Below are 22,166 nucleotides of genomic sequence, written 5' to 3' on the forward strand. Positions count from 1 at the left end.
CCCCAGTTTCATGCAGAAAATGATATTTTTTTCTTTCTTTTGCCTTCTTTAGTTTATCTATTTAGTAGTCTATTTTTTTGCATTACAGGTGTAATACCAAATTGGTGGATATGGGGTTATTGGGTTTCACCATTAACATATGGGTATAATGCTTTAGCTGTCAATGAATTTCTGGCTCCCAGATGGATGAATAAAATTGTAAGTGATATTACCCTTCACATATGGTACTATAAATGATATTATTTGTGTATAAGATGAACTAGGATATATGTTTTGTTATAAATATCAAGGACAAAGGCGGAATTGCCCCCCCCCCCCCCACCAACCAACACAAACACATACCCCCCCCCACCCCCACAAAAAAAAAAATGATTATATGATTCTTTATGAAATTTGTCCTCATCCATCTATTTTTTAGTCTTTATTACAAGGGTCTTTAGGCAATTGCCCCCCTAAAAGTTTTAGAATACTATGGTCTTTAGGCAATTGTCCCAACATAATTAAACACATTATGTAGAGATGTTATTAATAGGGAACGATGAACCAAATACAAAGAGAAATAGTAAAGAAAATCCAAAAATATCCTTACAACCAAAATTTATTCCGAAGGAGTTGCCTCCGGAAACCCCCGCAAGGGCGCTGCCCCTTGACCCCCGTGAGATCGAACCCCGCAAGGGGGCAGCATCCCCGGAATAAATTTTGATTGTAAAGATATTTTTGAAAAAAAAAAATATCTAAACTTTTACTTATAAATTTGCCCCCCTTGAAAATTGATCCTGGTTTCGCCCTTGATCAAGGACTGGTCACTCTCTTGCTAATAAGGGTGATAAACACACTTACAGGTAACTGAAACAGATGGCACAGTTAAAAGTCTGGGCATTGCTGTTCTAGAAAGTGCCTCCGTCTTCCCAGAAAAAAAATGGTACTGGATTGGAGTTGGAGCAGTCTTTGGATTTGCTATCCTGTTCAATGTGCTTTTCACTCTTGCACTATCATATCTTAGTCGTAAGTTGACCTATGCTTTTTAAGTGAACCTTCTAAATTGTGTATAGTTCAACTTAGCTTTTCTAATTTAAGTTCAACTTTTGCTCGGTGACAGCTCTTGGAAAGCCACAAGCTACAATATCTGAAGAATCAGAAGAAAATATGGAAGATAGTTTTGATGAAATTATGGGAAGTTCTAAAGAAAGAATGTTGGGTGCCAACAAAGACCATTTGCATCATGAATTATCGACAAAGGATAAAGCAAATAAAAGTATGATGTTATTATGTCATTTCTTATCATGATTCAGAGAATGTCGAGAATTTATATGTTTTAGCGTAATGTAATCAATATTTGAGTCTCGGATGTCTTTTTTCTACTTATTTCAGGAGAAATGATGGATATGAATATGAATCGTAACTCATCCACTGGCCTCAATGGAGGGTCATCTGTTAATGGGGTTAAAGGGGTTGCTCCTAAGAGAGGAATGGTTCTTCCGTTCACACCATTAGCAATGTCTTTTGATGAAGTAAATTACTATGTTGACATGCCTCCGGTGAGCCTCATCTCCTCCTTTACCCTCAATCTTTTATTTCTTTCTAAATTGTAATAACATAATTTTATTATTTTCTTCGTTAAAGAATCAGAAATGTAAATGTTTACGGTCATTCTATTTACTTATCCTTCTAGGAAATGAAAGACCAAGGAGTACCTGAAGATAGACTCCAGTTGTTAAGGGGAGTGACTGGAGCTTTTCGCCCTGGAATCTTGACAGCCCTTATGGGAGTAAGTGGGGCTGGAAAGACTACACTAATGGATGTTTTGGCAGGAAGAAAGACTGGCGGTTACATTGAAGGCGATATAAGAATCTCTGGTTACCCAAAGTTACAAGAGACTTTTGCTAGAGTTTCTGGTTATTGTGAACAAAATGATATCCATTCTCCTCAAGTTACCGTGAAAGAGTCATTGATATACTCTGCCTTCCTCCGTCTTCCCAAGGAAGTAAGCGACGAAGAAAAGATGGTGAGCATCTATGCTTTAAGAATTTTAATGTAATCTTTGAAGGGACATATTTTAATCAATTTGATTTTGTAGTGTCATTCATCTTTCACAGGGAACATGTCTGGTAAGATAGTTTAATCTGTAATCTGATCATCTTAATGATATTTTCCCTCTTCAGAAATTTGTGGATGAAGTTATGGAGTTGGTGGAACTTGAAAAACTCAAGGATGCCATTGTTGGCCTTCCAGGAGTTACAGGGTTGTCAACAGAGCAACGAAAGAGGTTAACAATAGCTGTAGAGCTTGTTGCTAATCCTTCCATAATCTTCATGGATGAACCTACTTCAGGTTTGGATGCAAGAGCTGCGGCTATTGTTATGAGAACTGTAAGGAACACGGTTGATACAGGAAGAACAGTTGTTTGTACGATTCATCAGCCTAGTATTGACATTTTTGAAGCATTTGATGAGGTGAACAAATCAACATAAAATATTTCTCTTCATTTTATTTTCTAGTATAGATGTTTAAATGAAATCGAGAAATCAAATTAGCGGTTTATGAAAATTCTTCTTTTATCTTTTGTTAGATAAAAATTTCTATCAATTTTTATTTGAAAGTATATTTTCTTTTTCTTTTGAGCAGTTGTTACTGTTGAAGCGAGGAGGCCAGGTTATATACTATGGACCATTGGGCCAAAATTCCCAAAAGATGATTGAATATTTTGAGGTGCGCAGATTAATTAATTTACCCATAAATTATTTTCATATACTGAATGATGAGGCATGTTGGTTTATAATTATACAAAATTAGCATATAAATCTTATTTTAAGATTGTTGTGAAAAATACCACCAACATGTTAAGAAATTCATGCTTCCAGGCAATTTCTGGAGTACCAAAAATCAAGGACAAATACAATCCTGCAACATGGATGTTGGAAGTAAGTTCTATTGCTGCTGAAGCACGCCTTGGAATGGATTTTGCTGAGTACTACAAAACATCAGCTTTGCACCAGTAAGTGAAAACCTACTTTCAATTACATAAACTTCTTACACCAAATTTTGAAAGAAAATCCTGGTCCTCTCCATCAAATAAGCATTTGTTGCCAAGAGTTAAGCATTGATTGTAGGCAACTCACACATTGTTATGTTTAATTCAACTATGACAGGAGAAATAAAACACTGGTTAATGATCTCAGTAAGCCAGATCCGGGTTCAAGTGATCTCTATTTCTCCTCGACATATTCTCAATCTTTATACGGGCAATTCAAATCCTGTCTTTGGAAGCAGTGGTGGACCTACTGGAGGAGTCCTGACTACAATCTAGTCAGATTTTGCTTCACTTTGTTCACTGCTCTACTTCTAGGAAGTATCTTTTGGAGGGTTGGAAACAGAAAGTATATTTGTTAATATCCCAACATTCATCAATCACTGAGGCTTTGTTTGTGATGGTTACTGCTTTTTAAAATAGCTTTCTTGTACAAATGTTAAAATTTTTGTACTCGAAAGCTGCTTTAAGAAGCAGTAAGAAAGTTGTCCCAAATAAAGCTTAAGTCGCTTTCTTCTCTGGATTCTTATAACTTTTTGTTTTGTGCAGAGGTGATGCAAATGATCTTCGTATTGTGATTGGAGCAATGTATGCAGCAGTTTTATTTGTTGGGGTGAATAATTGCTCAACTGTGCAACCAGTCGTTTCAGTCGAGAGGACTGTATTCTATCGAGAGAGAGCTGCGGGAATGTACTCTGCCTTGCCTTACGCTCTTGCTCAGGTGAGGGAAATGTTGTGAATTCATATTTGGTTTAAAATGTTCTCTAGCTTAAAAAACATGCAAACATATTAATATCCACATATAGGATTGACATTATTCGGCTTCGTTTGGGACGGCTTTTTTATTGCTTCTTAAAACAGCTTTTTAGTAAAAAATTGAAATTTTTGTACTTAAAAGCTGCTTTAAGAAGCAGCAAAAAAAACTGTCTCAAATAAAACCTTCAAATCATAATCTAACATAACTTCACAATTTTATGCAGGTTGTGGTAGAAATTCCATACGTTGTAATCCAGGCAGCGTATTACACACTCATAGTGTATTCCATGATGAATTTTGACTGGACGGCTTCAAAGTTTTTTTGGTTTTATTTCATTTCGTTCTTCTCCTTCCTCTACTTCACCTTCTATGGGATGATGACAGTGTCGATCTCACCAAATCATCAAGTTGCTGCCATCTTCGCTGCAACATTTTATTCTCTCTTCAACCTTTTCTCTGGCTTTTTCATTCCAAAACCTGTAAGCTACGCACTCCCACTCCATAATTATAATATTTGTTCTTGAAAAAACTTGCTAACAACATATTAATATCAATCATTTGTCTTATGATGTTTTGACTTGCAGAAAATTCCCAAGTGGTGGATCTGGTATTACTGGATTTGCCCTGTGGCATGGACTGTTTACGGGCTAATAACAACCCAATATGGCGATTTAGATCACAATATCCAAGTTCCTGGGCAAGGTCTGGTACCAATCAAAACCTATGTTAAAGAACACTATGGTTATCACACAGACTTCATGCCTGTTGTGGCTGTTGTGTTGGTGGGTTTCTGTGTATTCTTTGCCTTCACCTTCGCTTTCTGCATCAGGACATTAAATTTCCAGCAGAGGTAAAGGCAAGAGATGTAGAGATCATAATATTTCCAGTTGGAATTTTGTATAATCTCCACATATCAACTTTTTTTTTCTTTTGGCTGTCTCAATTTGCTGTACATATGGATTTAGAACGAAGCAGACAGTACCAAGATCTTGAGTTTTGTTGAAATTAACGGATCTTGTTATCCGGGCAATATCCGGTTTGATGTAGAATTTCTAAATTTTTTTATATAGGTCAATTTACTGCTTCAAATATGGTCAGAAGGGAAAATAATGTTCAGTTGTCTTATTTGGGTTAATTATTTGATCGCCTTTTTAAATCTGCTTCTACCTTTTTTAATATAAGTCAAATCTAATACATCTACTCTCCTAACCAGGTGATTACAAGGCTGATATTTTATGTGACCAAATCATCTAAGGCGACCCTCTCTAATCTTATCTTCCACTAGAGTTACTCTAACCTTTTCAAATTATGCTCGTTTCGTATCATGTCTCTATTAGTAAAACCACTCATCCACTTGAGCATCCTCATCTCTACATCATTTAATATCATGTTTAACATTCTGCACCATAAAACATAACGGGTCTCACCACCATCTTATAGAATTTATTCTTAAATTTGAGAGGGACTTTTCTATCACACAACAAGTCTAATGCATTCCTCCACTTCAACTATCCAACTTAAATTCTACTAATAATATCTCCATCTATTTCACCATCACTCTAAACAATAGACTCAATATATCTAAAATGTGTAATCTTATTAATGACTTAATCGCCCAAAGTCATATTGTTAGCATCATTGCTCGTCAAATTCCGAAACTCTAGGCAACAAAGAATAGTTGTGGAGGTTGCTGGTTACACAGTCAATAAATCGTAAAGGTTGATTGTTTATGGCGAATGATGATGTGTGAAGGTCTATCGATAATGATGAAGAAGAGTTGTAAAAAATATGATGACATCTCATTGACAACAAGATAAAAGTCATGTGAAGTTTGATGTTAAAGAAGATGTGAGAGCATCACAAAGGGATCTCATTGGAAAGAGCATCGAAAGCACTAAAGGCAAGCAAAGGAGAAGCCTTTGATAGAAATTAATGGTAAGATAGTATCTTGCATGCCCGAGAATCTAATTTGAATATATTTTTATCTTTTAATAATAACAATCAGAGTTATCTAATTTATTTCAATAATAAAATACTATTTGAAATAAATATGCTTATTAAAATACCAATATAATCTAAGTTTATTACCCAAAAATCATATACATACAATATATTATATGTCTACTTCTAAGCTCAAAAGAACAACTAAAAGACAAAACAACAGTGAAACTTGAAGAATCTTGTATCTGATTAGCCTCATACTCTCGAACATCTTCCTTGACCTGAAATCACTAAATCTTATCTATTGAGCTTATAAAGCCTAGTAGGTTACTAAATCACTACTACTGAACCCAAAGCACGGAAAAGAAATAATATGCATGAAATCATTTAGTTCATAATGATAACAAACAATATGAACACGAGTCTAAGCAAGTGCAGAAATAATAATACATGTGCAATAACTATAAAGCTTGTGAGACTGTACAACACAAATGTCGAAACGGCAAGATAGTAAATCATCATCTTAAACCAAACGTCATAGTAGTATTATCCAGACACTAAGTAATTCTTATGAATTAGTAAAGCGGAAGCATATATGAAAACTTTTAGAAATATATGGCAATGCAAGACTATCAAGAAATCATATAAACGTGCACATGATATTCAGTTGGTCTATGTCAGTCTCAAATCAATATTCTAATCACATGCTCAGTAACAGTAAATCAATAACAATGAATCAACAACAATAAATAAGGTTCTTATATACATAATCCAAACAGTCATATTAAACAAGAAAGGAACTTTGGTTTATGTCATGTTTTTTTTAGTATGTGTAGTCAGTATTCAGAAGACTTTCAATAATCAGAGTCATCACTCTTGCTCGTCAGCACAATATTTTCTCCTTATAACTTCCAATCATTAAATCAGGTAAATCAGTCGAGAATATCATTACAAACCATTATATTTAAAAGAAAACTCGTTGGCATATCATACTTATATAGATATAAAACAATATCCAATCAACCTCAATAATAAATCAGCCTTTCTTATTTTTACTCACATAATTTTCTAAAAGTAATAACGAACAACTATTACTCATTCGCATGTCCGTATTTATTCACAATACTTGCATTAACAACATAATTGTATCTAAGTGCCAAAAATCATTATATATTTTATTCATACTCAAATCATATAAAATAAAATAAATAATATTTCAACTAGTGAAAATATAAAACCATCCCGTCAAAATGATCATAATAATTAGTACTACAATACGCACAAAATTATGCAATGGAAGTTCACTAAATCGCGATAAAATGTAATAAAGATTAATTTAGACAAAATAATAAACCCCAAAATCAATATCTTTGAAAACATAGATAAGATAGAATTCACTTACAATGATCAAAATAATTTTTGTAGAAGCAATGAGCGACCAAATGCTCGTTCCTCTCTCCTCTCTCACCTTTGCTTCTTCTCATTCTTCCCTTCATTTCCCGGCAAGCCAAACGAAAGAAATGGCTGAGTGGAGAAAATTTATATTAAAAAAAATCTTTTCAGTGCCTAGTGCCATGACGCTCGAACCCAGTGCTATATGCTCATTCTAAAGTTATTGTACAACAAAAAACATTAGCACCGCCGTGTTGAATTCCAAAGCCTTGGCTTTGCACCCCCATAATCGATGCACTTAAAATCTAACGCTGCAGCGCTGCAATTCAAAATTTTCAAATAAATCCATTTAAGAATTTTGAGTTGTTATAATATTTTTTTGTTATTTAAAATTTTAAGTATTACGCAAGTAAATAGTAAAATTTAGATGTTTAATATGTAAATGAAAAAAAGGAAAGATGACTTTGTGTCTCACAATACTTGAAATCAGATAAATATGCTTGATATTTAATTTCATGAGAAGCATCCAAAAGTCCTGTTACACCTATAATATCCTTTCTTTTCTACTGAAGTACTTTTTTAAGACCTTAGTGGCCCAAATTGATTCAAATATAATTTGAATAAGATTTGATCAAGCTTCAATCAAGACGAAGATCATAGGAGAAAAATCTCGATTCATATTTGATTATTGTTTGAATCATATTTGAACGATATATTTTGATTTGAAGATTGGTTATTGCATGATTTTAATGAGATTCATGCAAAGTTTGAACATGATTCGACTGTATAAACTACAATATAGTATAATCCAATAACTATTTTACATCATAATGAGAAGCGTAACTTCACTTCATCAACATATATAAAATCACAATGAGAATCATTATATTAAGGGGAATATTTGAAATATTTTAAAGTTGTTTGGAAGAGTATAAAGTAGATGCAGGCAATTACATTTTTTTATTTAACTTAAAAGTAAAATGAATGCAATGTTAAGCCTAATAATTATGGTGGTTGATTGCCGGTGATAGCAGTTGGTAGCAATAAAAAGGATTTAGTAAATTCTATAAATATGATATTACTAAATTCTAAGTTTATCAAATCCTAAAAATTGATTGACAAAAACGATACTAAATTCTATGAAATTGTTTGGTAATGCAATACAGTATTTAAGAAAAAACTCAAATTTAATGCTTTTTAAATTTAATATATGTTCTAAATATTACTTATTAATTTTAATTATCATCAATAAGTTACAATTATAAATAATACAATTAAAAAATAACTTAATTATCAAATAATTGAATTATTGGTATACTATTAATGATCTAATTTCTTATTTAAGTATTATTTCAATAAATATTTGATTAATAACCGCGCTAAGAATTATTTAATTAATTTTTGAAATAGCTAATTATTTAATTATCACTTACATTATCAATTATTTAAGTATTTTTAATAGATTTTAATTATTAATTATAATTAGTCGTTTAAGCAATCTATTTCTAGCCCGGTAATCTTCTGTGCCATGGGCTATTTCAACTGTATAGCTTCTCTTCTGGTAGCCTTAGGCCTGTCGAGGGTTTGCTTTTCCTCTTCTCCATTTCTTCGTTCGTTGCTGTTCGACTTCGCGTGTGAAGTAGAGTTCTGATTTCTGAACGAGTCGCTAAAAGCTCCTTCACCTCCGTCGACGACGTTCCCCCCCTGTTGGATCGCAACGTTCTTCCTGCTGGGTCGAAGGTAACCATCCTTCTCCCCTTTCGCGCGTTTCTTCGGCCAAATCCCGTAAATCCGCCGAACTACAGGGGAATTTACGGCAAAAAGAGGATTTAATTTGCCGTGAGATTTTTAAGATGTCCACTTTTTGCGTTTGGACTGGATTTACCTCAAATCTTCCTTTAATCATGCGTAAATACTGCTACCAGACGTCCTCTTAGGTTTATAAGTTTAGATGATCTACAAGATTAGCTATTTCTACACGATTATATTGAGCAACTATTTTCAAATGATTGGAGGTTTGGTACATCAACCCTTCCGTAAACTCATAATTGATTGGAGCCTCATCTGCTAGATATGCCTTTTATATATTTTTTATGATAATCAATTCGTATTCAATAATAGTTGATTACTAATCTTAATTATTGCACTTCACTAATCATGCAATTAATTTAATCATGCTAACACAAGTTAAACTAATTATCCAACTAAAGGTTATTAGCTCATTCAACTATTAAGCTTGTAATTAGTTTTGTAGGTTCATTTGTATACAACTATGGCTCTGTAGCTAAAGATTATATCAGAGATCGATTGCTTTTCATGATTTGAGGGACTATTATGTTTAGAAGGTGTAGGGTAGATGTGATCACAACCTTACAAGGGTCTTGATCATGGTTTTAAGTTTCGGCACAATTTTTGCTGGGACCTATAAAAAATTGGTCCTTTTTTCTTTTCTTAAGGGCTTCATGAGTTTTGGTTAAACCTGTGAATTTCAGTTCGAACTTGAGAGTTTTCTAATATTCATCAGTTTGCACGAGTTATGGCCAAATTTTTGTTGGAACTCTCATGCAATTGTCAAAATCATATGAAAATTAATCATTCTAACATTTTAGATATCTTGGATCTATTGTTCAGAATGATGGTGAAATAGATGGGGATATTGTCAGCAGAATTCAAGCTGGATGGTTGAAGTGGAGGAATGCATCGGGCTTGTTGTGTGATAGAAAAGTACCCCTCAAGTTTGAGGGAAAATTCTATAAGATGGTAGTGAGGCCTACAATGCTTTATGGTGCTGAATGTTGGCCATTAAAGAGAAGCATAATACTAAGTTAAGTGTGGCAGAGATGAGGATGCTCAGGTGGATGAGTGGCTTTACCCTTAGAGATAGGATACAAAATGAGCATATATGTGAAAAGGTTGGAGTAGCTCCAGTAGAAGATAATATTAGAGAGAGTCGCCTTAGATGGTTTAGTCACATAAAACGGCGGCCTTCCAATGACCCGATTAGGAGAGTAGAGATATTAGATTTGACTTATGTTAAGAAAGGTAGAGGCAGACCTAAAAATACTTGGTTAGAAAATATTATGAATGACCTTTCTTTATTAGATTTAAACGAGAATTTGACCTTTAATATGACACAATGGAGAAAAAGGATTCATGTAGCCGACCCCACGTAGTGGGATAAAGGCTTGGTGTTGTTGTTGTTGTGCTCTTATTAACTTTCATATGTTATATCCTGACACCCACTTCTACCTCTACATTCAATGATGGATGGCGTTATAAGTTTCTTATTTCATTACATAAATCATTGGAAATTTTTAAATGAAAAGCCCAAAAAAATGTTGTTCTATCAATTATTAATTTGCAAGGACTAGCCTTTATTTCCTTAATTGATAATTGATAATATCCATTCTAGTAATCTTTCTTTGAGAATATTGATGCACCTTAAAAATGAAAGAGAATGTCATCAATCAGGGGCTAAGGTTATTTATTCTTTATGATAACTTTCTTAGGCTCTCTATAATCTATTTGCAACTTTATATTACCATCTTTGTTTAACTTACAAATAAAAAAAATCACAAAAGCTCCTCTAAGTGACACACTTTACCGAATAAAACTTTTATCTTTTAAATCTTGTAATCTATGTACAAACTTATACTTCCATCTTTGTTCCTTTCAAAAAAGTACAAAAGCTCGTCAAGGTCATGCACTTAATGGAATGAAACTTTTATCTAAAAAATCTTGTAATTGAACCTTTAACTCTTGGTGTTCTTTAATAGTCTTAAGATGTGGCATATTGGAAGTAAGAGCTATTCTAGGTCACAAATCTATGTCAAATTCAATTTCACAATTTGGTGATAACCTTGGTAAAACTTCTCGAAATAATTATACATCATCTTGTGATATTGGCCATCAAATGACTTCAAGTTTTTTATTTAGGACTATACTTTGCTAAATTATGAAAGATAATGAAAATTGAAAGGAAATGGCATGTTTAAATAGATGGCTTCCTCCTATTTGTCAACTGCTTGATTAAAGCAAAACTTAATATAATTATATAGATTGTATTTTATGTTATTTTCATCATGTTATTTTATTTTTTTATGAATTTTAAAGATGTAGTAGTGGTGAATTAAGCAAAACGATTGTCATGCAAATTAGCTATTTCTAGTCACCTAAGTGAGCAAATCAAAGTGAAGGCTTCCACCTCATTAATGCCACATCACCTCTTTAAGTCAAGGTTGGCCCTCCTTCATCAAGAAGATATCAAAATAATGTCTTGATGCATGCATTGAAAGTTATGAAGTGTCTTTTCAAGTTTTATGGCAGATGCATGTACATAAAGAACTTGGCCTCAAGTTACTTCCGCTTGACTGAGCCTCAAGTTACTTCCCCTTGACTGACCCTTCATGTTATGTCTTTTGATTTCCTTATGTTCCAATTTATTGAAATGCTATATATATGTATAGGACATGTAATACCATACTATGATGAATTGAAATCAATTTGAAGAGTTGTCTTCTTTTGGCTTTGGCTTGGTGGCTCTCCTCTCCCCCTTTCCTTTGGTGATGTCAGGCTTATCTATTTATATATAATTATGTTTTCACTTTCGTTTATTGTTTTCTTACATTTACATGTTATCTTGTATTATGGATTTCTCATTTTCAATTCCTTCATCCCGTGCAAAGAATTTTATTTCTTTGTAAGCTTCCTTGACACACCATAATCTATTATCTTACCTTTACACCATTTCTACATGCTTCAAAATCACGTAGCATTCCTATTTCTTATTTTCACCATCCTTTCACACTCTTAACTCATCATTTTTTATCCCTCACTCCATTTTAGGCCTCATAAAGCATTCTCATAGGCTTCACACTCTCAACTAAAACTTCAACTAGTCCAACCCTACTTCAACTCTCAGCCACCATTGGAAGCCTGCCTTCTCAAAGTCCTTTTCATCCAAAGCCACCTCCAGTGGCTTTATTACAACCTCTAGACACCATAAAACATATATCTCTCCCTTCCTTCTACTTAAGAGCCCACTTCTCTTCTCTATCACATTCATTTGCAAGAAGCTTTTTTATTTTCCATGGACTGCTGAGATGAGTACGATATTTGTGCCAATCTCAACTTGGAATTTAAATTTAGGTTTCCTAGGTATCCAAAATCTTATAAGTTCCTCATGGTAGTCTATGGAAGCATGGTGCAAAGATCAGTAGTCCACGCCAAGTATTATATGATTATATCAAACTCATATAGGATAAAGATAATCACAATTTTATGTTGCTATCATCTTAAGCATAGAAGTAGAAAGCAATACAAACGCTTCTAATTCTCATTGTGAAAGCTTAATGCACAAACATCAACTGTATTATGAGTATTTTGTTGGCTATGTGCGTATTAGCTTGCACCAGTTGTTGAGTTTGAGATGGTTGCTAATCCTGTTGCCATTGTTACTGTATTGAACATCTTCTGGTTCAAGAGGTAGGTCCTTTAGATGGCATGGTGCCACAACGAATAACCTGTTGGGTTCTCATAGCTAGTTACTCTTTGGTAATGTGAGAACAATCCTTAACCTTATTGTTATAATCTTGACAATTGAACATTTACCTACTGATAAAAATCTCAATGTTCATTCTTTGTTAGAAAGACTAATTTTGAACATTGAGATGATTACTTTGATGTTTATAGAACTATTTTTTTACTTTAGTGTTCGTTGTCAAAGTTTTTTTCTGTTAAGTTCATTGAAAACCATGCCTATGATGATTTCCTATAGGTAATAGGTTATTTTGTTTCGTTCTTTGTGTCTTTCCAATGATTCTTTGTTTTGATTTTGGCTTGAGTCTCGTTTAAGTCACTATTTCTTCATTGTAGGTTTAATATTTGTTCTTTAGTTTATTAGTTTGTTGCTAGTTCTTTGGTTTGTCAGTTCATTGTGGTTCTCTAATTTGTTGTTACTGAAGTTCAGGTCCGTCAACATCACTAGAATTATTATTGGTAGTTGGTGTAAATGGCATTTAATCACTATTTGCAGATTGTATAGCTAGCGTTCTACAGGATCATTGATTCAATCTCTTATATAATCATCTACTTTTGGTAATATATGATCCTATGTTGCTTCATATTGCTGTTATCGGTTTCCATATCCTATGCAAATTTTTGGTGAAAGATGGATGTGGATTTTCAACTGCTTTTAGATATCATTTGTTTATATCATGGTTGTTGATTTTAGGGACTTGATGATAATTAATATTGTTGTTGAGGCACATAGTTTTTAATTTTTGCTTAATTCAAATTTCCATTATCAAATTTGGGCTGCTTGGTTGCAAATTCTTCAAGTATAGTGCAAGTGTTTTTTGCCTTCATCTAGGACTTCTAGGAGAAGCTATCTCTTTTTATCGAAGTGAGGCTTAGATTTTTTAATTTGGTAAATTATTTCATTTTTATCTTCTTATATAGCTGTGGCAATTGGTTTGTTTGTATGATTAGAATTTTGCTAAAATTTGCTTCTTTTGGATTATATTCTTTTGTGGTTTTCTTTTTATCTCGAATCTCATTGCTATATTGAGGTGAGAATTTTGTGTGTTTTTTAGTTAGATGAATTCTTGATTAAATTAACAATTCGCAGAATGTGATTATGAACTTATATGTATGATTTTGTGCTTCTCATCCTAGATATGCATTGTGCAACTCTAGACCTTAATACATCTTGCATCAGATTCGGTATCAGAGACCAGTTTTATCAACGTATGCTAACTAGAAGTGGGACTTGATACATGGTCAATTAACATGTTACTAAAGGGATATAATCTTCATATTTTTCAAAATTAATTAGCTAACGGATTTGTATGAGATAGCTTTGTCATAACTTTACTCTTTAGATCATTGCCACAGTTCAATTACGTCTTTCTTCTTGTTTCTTAGAAATTTTCAGGGGACGAAGCTTTTCACGACCAACCCTAATAGAGTGTGGTAGCTGCAAAAACTCTACTATCTGATTTTTCTAAAGGATAATGTTTGTAATGCGTACAACTTTAAAAAACTTAATTTTTCTCACACTAATTTTACAAATAGCTGCACGCCGCCCAAGTGAACTCTAAATTACTCCAAAATTAAAATCAAATGAATTAGAATGTAAATTTGCTTAGGAAGCGAATTGAAACTTATAAGTTAAATTAATTTGCTAAATCATAAATTTCATCTAGGTGAATATGTTGAGCTTAAAAGATAGGTAAATTTGCTTATAAAAAATTTATTATAAAGGATGAATCCTTGCATTATTCCTGCATTACGCTTAAGAAAAAGGCTAGTTCAAAGATATTTGTGGATAATAGGGAAATTAATAAAATCACTATCAAATATGAATATCCTATACTTAAATTAGATGATATGGTGAATATGATGATTGTATTTCAAAAATTAAATTGAATGCTTATCATAGAGTAATAATATAATAGAGAGATGGATAAAAAATTGCTTTTAAAATTATATGTTGTTTTGTTTGAATGGTTAGGGATATCTTTTGGATTAATTAATTTATCAACTATTTTAGTGAATCAGGTTGTTTTGCATTTCATTCAAAAATGGTTGGTTGTGTACTTTGATTATGTTCTAACTTATATTATAATTAGAGAGGATCATTCAATGCATTTAAGGAGAGTATTTGAAGAATTTCAAGTTGAAAAGTTGTTGATGAATTTACAAAATGTTGCAAGTAGAGGCTTGCAAAATCCTTTCAACAAATAGTCCATCATTTGTGATATTCGTGGGATTTGTTGTGTCAATTTATGGACTATCTATTGGTTTTTGTAAAGTTAAAGTAACTAATAGTTTGATATGATGTGGAAGTAAAAATAGCAACCAACAATATAAAAACTGCAGTAAAATCAAAACGGTGGCTGATTTTTTATTAAAACTTCAATAAGAGAAAACAAGATATAAATGATCTACAATTCGAGAGGTAGATCGGCCTCCCAATCAACCTAGATGCCGCTAGCCCACAAAACTCATCCATAGCATTACCCCAAAACCCTAGACAACTCCCCTTTAAGTAGCCCTAGAACACAATAATATAAATATAATCTTTCTAAATAATTTAAATATAATTTAGAAAACATTCCTAAATAATTAAACATAATTTAGGAAACATTCCTAAACAATTAAGCATGATTTAGAAAAACTTCCTAAACAAATTAATATAATTTAGGGAACTTTCCTAAACAATTAAAAATAATTAGGAAACATTCCTAAATAAATTAAATATAATTTAGTAAATATTCCCAAACAAATTAAACATAATTTAGGAAGCATTCCTAAACAATTAAACATGATTTAGGAATCCTTCCTAAATAATTAAACAGCTTCTTCTTAATTTCTCCTCCTCACATAATGAATAATAGCTTCTCTGGGTCCTACAAGATGAGCTCCCCATGACATATCAATTCTCCCCTCCCGAAGAGCCGCCTTGTCCTCAAGGTGAAACAAAGGGAACTGCTGCTGAAGAATAGTTTTCTAGTTGCAAAAGAAAATGGGCTGGTAGTTGTAATCTTAGAATGCATTTCTCTGTTGGATCCACGTGAAACAGCTGTAGCATGTTTGCTTCTTAAAATTCTATCAACAATTTGTTTATGTGAAACAATACAAATATTTTTCTTTCCATTTTTCTTTTATGAAGAATCTCTCAAAACTCATGTAAGCATAACTGTTACTGACTTGATTTTGAGGTATGAATTATCAAAATCTCCAGCGATGGAAGAATGTTCCATCATTTTAGAAGAAAATGCATTGACCTTAAAGTCTTAAACCCATTAACACAATGGACAACTTTCTTTTTTTCTGCACTGAGCTTATGCACTACGACTTTATGTGAACTTGAAGAATAAAATGAATCTGTTGGTACATAATTTTTAGTTTTCTTTGAAGTCTCTTCATTATCTTGGCTTATGAAGTCTTGATGCTTACCGTCTTCAATGCCTTTTTTATTTTCTTTTGAAAGATTTGCAGGTGAATCAAGTTCCGCTAATGCAGTTTTACCATCAACATCCAAGAATACTTCAGTTGAATCTTTCTCTACAGCAGGATAAATAGTTTTTATCATTTCATCCCCATCAATCTTGCTTGGTGCAACTCTCTGATCTTATCTCTACATATTATTTTCGTGATTTCCCCTTATTTTTGACGGAGCTTTCTTAGCTTTATTCTTTAACATCTTTTTCATCATCTCTTCGAGATTTCCAAACTTTCCTTCAATCGCTAAAAGATGCTCATTCAACGATCTCATATCCGTTTGCTGTTGCCCTACTTCCCCCTCCAACCTTTCTTCCCACTCATCAACTCTTTTCTCGGCCATCGGCCCCAAGAAATTGCTCTGGTACTAATTTGATACGCCTTAGAAGAAAAAACAACAAATAATAATATAAAACTATAGTAAAACCAAAATGATGGCTGATTTTTTATTAAAACTTCAATAAGAGAAAACAAGATACAAATGATCTACAATTCGAGAGATAGATCGGCTCTCACAATCAATCTAGACACCACTAGGAAGCCCTTAAAGAAAAGAACTACATTAAACACTCTCAAAACTCATCAATAGCATGATCCTAAAACCCTAGAACACAATAACATAAATAAAACCTTCCTAAATAATTTAAATATAATTTAAAAAACCTTCCTAAACTATTAAACATAATTTAGAAAATATTTCTAAACAATTAAACATGATTTAGAAAACATTTCTAAATAGCAATTAAAAATAATTTAGGAAACCCTCCTAAACAATTAAACATGATTTAGAAAATCTTTCTACATAATTAAACAGCTTCTCCTTGATTTCTCCTCACATAATGAATAATAATTTCCTTGGTTCCACAAGGTGGGCTCCCCCTGGTGTATCATAGTTGGTCAAGGCCTAGTGTTATTCATGAGACTCAAAGTTTTATCGGTTCACTTTTTTAGATGATTCATTCAAAAATTAGAAGTGTAATGAAACCAATTTCAATTTATCTAAAAGAGAGAGTTTAGGATAGGAACTTAGAATGTAGGTTCTCTTACAAACAAATTAATTGAATTAATTGATAGTATGATCAAGGAAGATAATATTCTATACATTCAAGAAATTAAATGGGTTGGAGAGAAGACTATGGAGATTGATAATTTAAAATTTAAATCATGATATTCAGGTAATGTACTAGAAATGTTGTTGTGATTATAGATAAGAGTGTGAAGGATACTACGTTGAAGCTGTGAATTCAAAGTTGGTGTGATTATAGAAATCTTTCCTAATTTTGATACTTTTTTCTTTCCTTGCCTTTGTTTCATTAATTCTCCATCATTAACTATGTTGAACCCGTGAATTCAAAGTTGCCTCTTTCTTGCAGCAGCAGGTGTGTAACACCTCATCATAATATAGTGTTTGGATATGTCGAACAAGGAAGACAAAACACAAGCTGCAGCGGCACTTTTCGCTGCCAAGGGCATGAGCCGAGCCCAGGCTGAGCGTGCTGCTGCTGCTCAGGCACGAAATGTGAATGCCTATGGACAGAAGGAAGAAGGGCCTAGCCGTTGGCAGGAGAGGAAAGAAGCCAAGCGGCAAATGTATCTAATGAGCACTGAGAAAGCCGTGAGATTGGGTGAAAGAAAGGATGTAAAGTCTTCTGTTTCTTCTTTAGGGGGCGCTTCTGCTCAGTGCCAGAAATGCTTCCAGTTTGGTCATTGGACTTATGAATGCAAGAATGAGCGTGTTTACATGTCTCGCCCTTCAAGAACCCAACAGCTTAAGAACCCAAAGTTAAAGATGAAACTTACAGTTTCTTATGAATTGGATGGTCCTGAGATTACCAAGGAAGAGAAGGATAAGAGAAGCCAGAAGAAAGATAAGGGTGAACCAAGTGGTACAAAGAGCAAAAGGAAGCATCGTTCTCCTTCTGATTCAGATGAGGATCACAGTGAGGCATCTGTTTTTGACACTGATGGTGAGTCTTCTGTCACAGGGTCATATTCTTCATCTGCTGAGAGCAGTTCAAGCTACACTTCGTCAGATTCGGATGAGGAAAGAAGGAGACGGAGGAGGAAACGGAAGCAAAAGAAGAGGAGGCATCGAAGAAATAGCTCATCTTCTGATTCGTCTGATTCTGCATCAGCTTCTGACAGCGATTCTGATGACAGGGGCAGTCGGAGGAAGACCAGAAGGCATAGTAAGAGGTATTAGCTGAAACTCAGAAAAGAATTTCCACATATTATCTTATCCAAGGACTAGAGTCGTGATTTTGATTCAGTTTGGTTTAAATACTGTTGTTGAGCATTTGTTTCCTGGCTTGGTCATACGTTAAGGTATGCTTTTCTGTCTTATTCAAACACGTAATGTTGCCAAATTTGTTAGGTTTTTCATACACTACGACATTCCTTGTTTGCAACTTCAAACTTAAACCTGATTTAGGCTTCGTTTGAGACGGTTTATTACTGCTTAAAGCAACTTTGTAGTACAAAGAAGCAGTAAGAAAGCTGTCCCCAACGAAAACCGTAAGAAGCAAGAAGAAAGCCGTCCCAAATGAAGTCTTAGTTTTGGCTAATTTTGAGGTCGTGTTGCCTAGCCATTTAAGGGGTAGTTTTGGGAATATTTTTAATGCATTTCAATATTATTTTAAGGGATATTTGAGTCTATAAATTCCTCATAACATTGAAGACAAAAATACTAATGGATTTATAAGAACTCAAAGCATTTATGATAAATTATTTTAAATGGTTTTATGAAGTAGCAGAAGGAAATCAATGATAAATCCTTTGAAACTTCATCCATTTGGCAATATTTTTCCTCCAAGTTTTGTAGGATTATTAAAAAATATTGTCAGGGTATTTGATACTATCTTTTTAGTTTTGTATCATTAGTAGGAAATTGTTCTATTGTCACCACCAATGTTCCAATAGACTCATTTACTTGTGCATAACTCTCAATTGCTTTCACATTTAGCATATTCTCTGCTTCACTTAGTGTGCATTTAGTACTTGTAGAATTGATATTAAGGCTTCAGTTGGAATAACTTTTTTAGTAAAAAAAATTTTAATTCAAGAAACTTTTGTACTAAAAAGTTATTTTATAAAACAGTTAGAAAATTGTCTCAAATGAAACTTAAATCTTCTATGGTTGATTAACTTATTTTAATTTTTCTTGATACTTATAACTAATTCAGTTGGTTATTTAGAATATGCCTTAATTAGATTTGTGTAATAATTTTTTTATGATTTAATTATTTGATTTTGAATGTACATATAATAATTATTTGTATAAATTATGATTTATGCTAGTGAAATCACTACAGTTATGCCAGATCTTGTCAAGTTTCTCTTTGCCAAATCCTTAAAATAAAAAACCTCACTCCTCTTAGGCTTGGTTTGGTTGTGTGTAATTAGTGTCATTTTTTTCTGAAATGTGAAAAAAGATGTCGGTTGCTGTTTGGATGCATACCTTTTACAAAATTATATTTTTTAAGCCTTCATTATCATATCGATTTGTGAAGCTTTTTATTTTTTGCTTCTCTTCTGATAAAAGGAACTTTTTATTTCGTCCGGTGAACGTACGCAACTCTACGTTCGGCCGCCAGTAGAATTGTGCCACGCGTTCTCATTATTTACCGTGCGCCCCGACAACCCGACCTGGAACGGATCCAAGATTGCTCGGTATTGCTTGGTATTGGTCGATTTTGCTCGGCAATAACCAATACCGAGCAATACCGAGCAAATACCGAGTTGTACCGAGTGCTGAGCAAATCCCTAGCAATACCGAGCAAATACTGAGTTGTACTGAGTTGTACCGAGTTGTAAAAAAAATCGGTACAACTTGGTATTTGCATGGTATTGGTCTTCACAGAGCGGTATTTCTCATTTTTTGCAAAGCAATACCTAGCAAATACCGAGAAAATCGCGAACATAGCATTTCCGGGTTTCGCTCCGGGTTAAGTTGTCGGGCCGCACGGTAAAGAGTAAGAGCATGTGGCGACATGTTATTGGCGGCCGAACGTAGCTCTACGTCCGGTCAGAGGACGCAATAATTGTTCTGATAAAAGACAGTTTTAGAACCACCATTTTTCACCAAAACTCTTGCTACCAAATGGAGCCTAAGATATTATCAACTTATTTATTTGTGTCTATGGGATTTTCATGTAATATTAAGACATTAAATATTATCTCGATTGTCTTGAATATTCCATTATGCAATGAAATTATATAACATTACATTAAACTATGCTATTATATTATAATATTGTATTATATTGTTAGATTATACTACTACTTGCTATAGTATATTATAACATATAGTTAAATAAATATATTTTTGCAACCCTCTAAAAAAATGAATTGACAAATTATAAAGTTTTAGATTGGAAGTCGATTAGTATAAGAAATGATGCCCACATAATTGAATCTCTTCAGTGTAGATTATACATCAAATTCTGATAAAATTACAAAGTAACTCAGAATGGAGAAGATAAAGGCTCTCTTGCATTCCTCATATAGTCCAATCCCTTAGATTTGGTAGAATTCACTGAAGCATTTCTCCATCGCTTGATAGAAACTTCAGGAAATCGCTCTTTTTTCCTCTCTCCGGCAGTATTGCCATCCTTCTTTCCCTGAAAAATAAGCCAAAATTCAAGCTTTTGCACTGCCCTTTCAACTTAACAGAATCAGGAGTAGAAGCTTTGCATGAACTGACCTCACTGTAAATTATGTAAATGGTAGATTAAAAACGAACTTACCTTGCTAAAAATAAGAGAAGCTTCTTCAGGATCCCTATTTAAGAATATTTCAACTGCTTCCTCCTGCAAAGAGTCATTAGTGAGCACAATAACATAATTTTTTAAGTTCTTAGGGCATCTCCAACCGAAAAACTCATTTTCCACTCTAAAATGCAGTAAAATTTCAAAATGCCGCAATTCATCTACATTCGAACTTCATTTCTTTCTCGCGCTTTCTGGGAAGGTAACAATCTCTCTCCTCTTTTGCGCTCGTCTTCGGCAAATTCGGCAACACAATTTTTTGGCGTAGGTGAACAATCCAACGCCAATATTAGCATCGCGCTGTTCATGGCGTGAGATTTGGAGTTCGAATGCAGCGAATTGCGAACTGCATAGAGATGGTCTTAGGAAATTGGGAATGGGATGCCACCAATAAAAATCGTGATTGAGATCTAAAAAAGTAAAATTGTAAGAAATTATCTCAAATAAAAATAAAACGTTAGTTGTTCTGCTACTTTTAGATTAAATAAATATCAATAATTTACCCTGGCATTGCTGATTTTTCCTCCACTCAGAGTTCTTGGCTCCATTTCAATGGAGCAGCCTAAGCTTTCCATTTCTTCCTTCCTCATTTCTTTGATTAATTGTTGCAGACTTATTTATAGCCTTCTGATCGCTGACTCTCTCTCTCTCTCTCATTTGAAGATATAAAAGAGAAAATAATAGAAAAGGACTGTGGAGTCTTTCAATCTTTCATTTGAAGCTCATGACCAGAGCCTTACTTTAACCGACTATTGCTGCAAGTTGGGCTTTGGCAATTTGGCTCGTGACCATTTCTTCTAAATTATGATTTTGACGAAGTAGAAGCTGACATCTGTTTGGCTATGAGTTGTCTAACGTTTTGGCCGCCAAATTTTTCCCATTAACTTAACCACATACATATCTATCTAGACAATGGTTGGAATCTAAATGCTATTATTATAGTTCTTACATTTTAAATAATTATTAATATTTTGATCAAGATTGAATACTTGGTTATGTATTCTATTCTTCTTAAAATAAATCTAATAACTTTAAATTTTATGACTATGGGTGTTAATATTTGACATGACCAAAAACCCGATTTGAACTCGCCCGAAAATTTCAGGTTAGGGTCAACCCGAACCCAAAATGGGTCTAATTCGGGTTCAACAAATTGACCCGTTTAAAAAACTGGGTTGGGCTCGAGTTGACCTAGAAATTTGAAATTGACTTGTTTTTAACCAGAAAACCCATTTTGACCCATAAACCTGAGATTGGCCCATTTTTTACTTGAAAAT

The 22,166-nt window shown here is 33.5% G+C and overlaps 3 protein-coding genes across 4 annotated transcripts in view; 2 read left to right on the forward strand and 1 right to left on the reverse strand.

Moving 5' to 3' along the window:
• Positions 1 to 4,891, forward strand: part of LOC110105976 (ABC transporter G family member 42) — an 11,292-nt gene extending 6,401 nt beyond the window's left edge. The window contains exons 11-22 of the mRNA XM_020835678.2: positions 89 to 198; positions 843 to 1,005; positions 1,100 to 1,255; positions 1,372 to 1,538; positions 1,673 to 2,005; positions 2,163 to 2,453; positions 2,626 to 2,709; positions 2,862 to 2,995; positions 3,150 to 3,377; positions 3,578 to 3,749; positions 4,009 to 4,263; positions 4,369 to 4,891. Coding sequence (XP_020691337.2) covers positions 89 to 198; positions 843 to 1,005; positions 1,100 to 1,255; positions 1,372 to 1,538; positions 1,673 to 2,005; positions 2,163 to 2,453; positions 2,626 to 2,709; positions 2,862 to 2,995; positions 3,150 to 3,377; positions 3,578 to 3,749; positions 4,009 to 4,263; positions 4,369 to 4,638 — 2,363 coding nt within the window. The 3' untranslated portion in view covers positions 4,639 to 4,891. The remainder of the gene's footprint in view (positions 1 to 88; positions 199 to 842; positions 1,006 to 1,099; positions 1,256 to 1,371; positions 1,539 to 1,672; positions 2,006 to 2,162; positions 2,454 to 2,625; positions 2,710 to 2,861; positions 2,996 to 3,149; positions 3,378 to 3,577; positions 3,750 to 4,008; positions 4,264 to 4,368) is intronic.
• A 3,773-nt stretch (positions 4,892 to 8,664) lies between these two features.
• On the forward strand, positions 8,665 to 18,762 carry LOC110106024 (zinc finger CCHC domain-containing protein 10). Of its 2 annotated transcripts, none has more exons than XM_020835747.2 (2): positions 8,665 to 8,857; positions 17,500 to 18,762. In XM_020835747.2, exon 2 carries the CDS (start codon positions 17,538 to 17,540, stop codon positions 18,324 to 18,326), a length of 789 nt encoding a protein of 262 aa, XP_020691406.1. In that variant the 5' UTR covers positions 8,665 to 8,857; positions 17,500 to 17,537; the 3' UTR covers positions 18,327 to 18,762. The 2 variants fall into 2 exon arrangements, with proteins under 2 accessions (XP_020691406.1, XP_020691405.1); XM_020835746.2 differs by having other exon boundaries at positions 8,666 to 8,857; positions 17,497 to 18,762.
• Positions 18,763 to 20,470: 1,708 nt separating this feature from the next.
• LOC110105970 lies at positions 20,471 to 21,549 on the reverse strand. The gene is made up of 3 exons (XM_020835671.2): positions 21,393 to 21,549; positions 20,869 to 20,931; positions 20,471 to 20,742 (listed from the first exon to the last, which is right to left on the reverse strand). The coding sequence occupies exons 1-3, from the start codon at positions 21,477 to 21,479 to the stop codon at positions 20,587 to 20,589; spliced, it is 306 nt and encodes a 101-aa protein (XP_020691330.1). The 5' UTR covers positions 21,480 to 21,549; the 3' UTR covers positions 20,471 to 20,586.
• Positions 21,550 to 22,166: the final 617 nt, after the last annotated feature.

The sequence above is a fragment of the Dendrobium catenatum genome, unplaced genomic scaffold (assembly GCF_001605985.2).
Source record: "Dendrobium catenatum unplaced genomic scaffold, ASM160598v2 fragScaff_scaffold_9, whole genome shotgun sequence".
Classification (NCBI taxonomy): Eukaryota; Viridiplantae; Streptophyta; class Magnoliopsida; order Asparagales; family Orchidaceae; genus Dendrobium; species Dendrobium catenatum.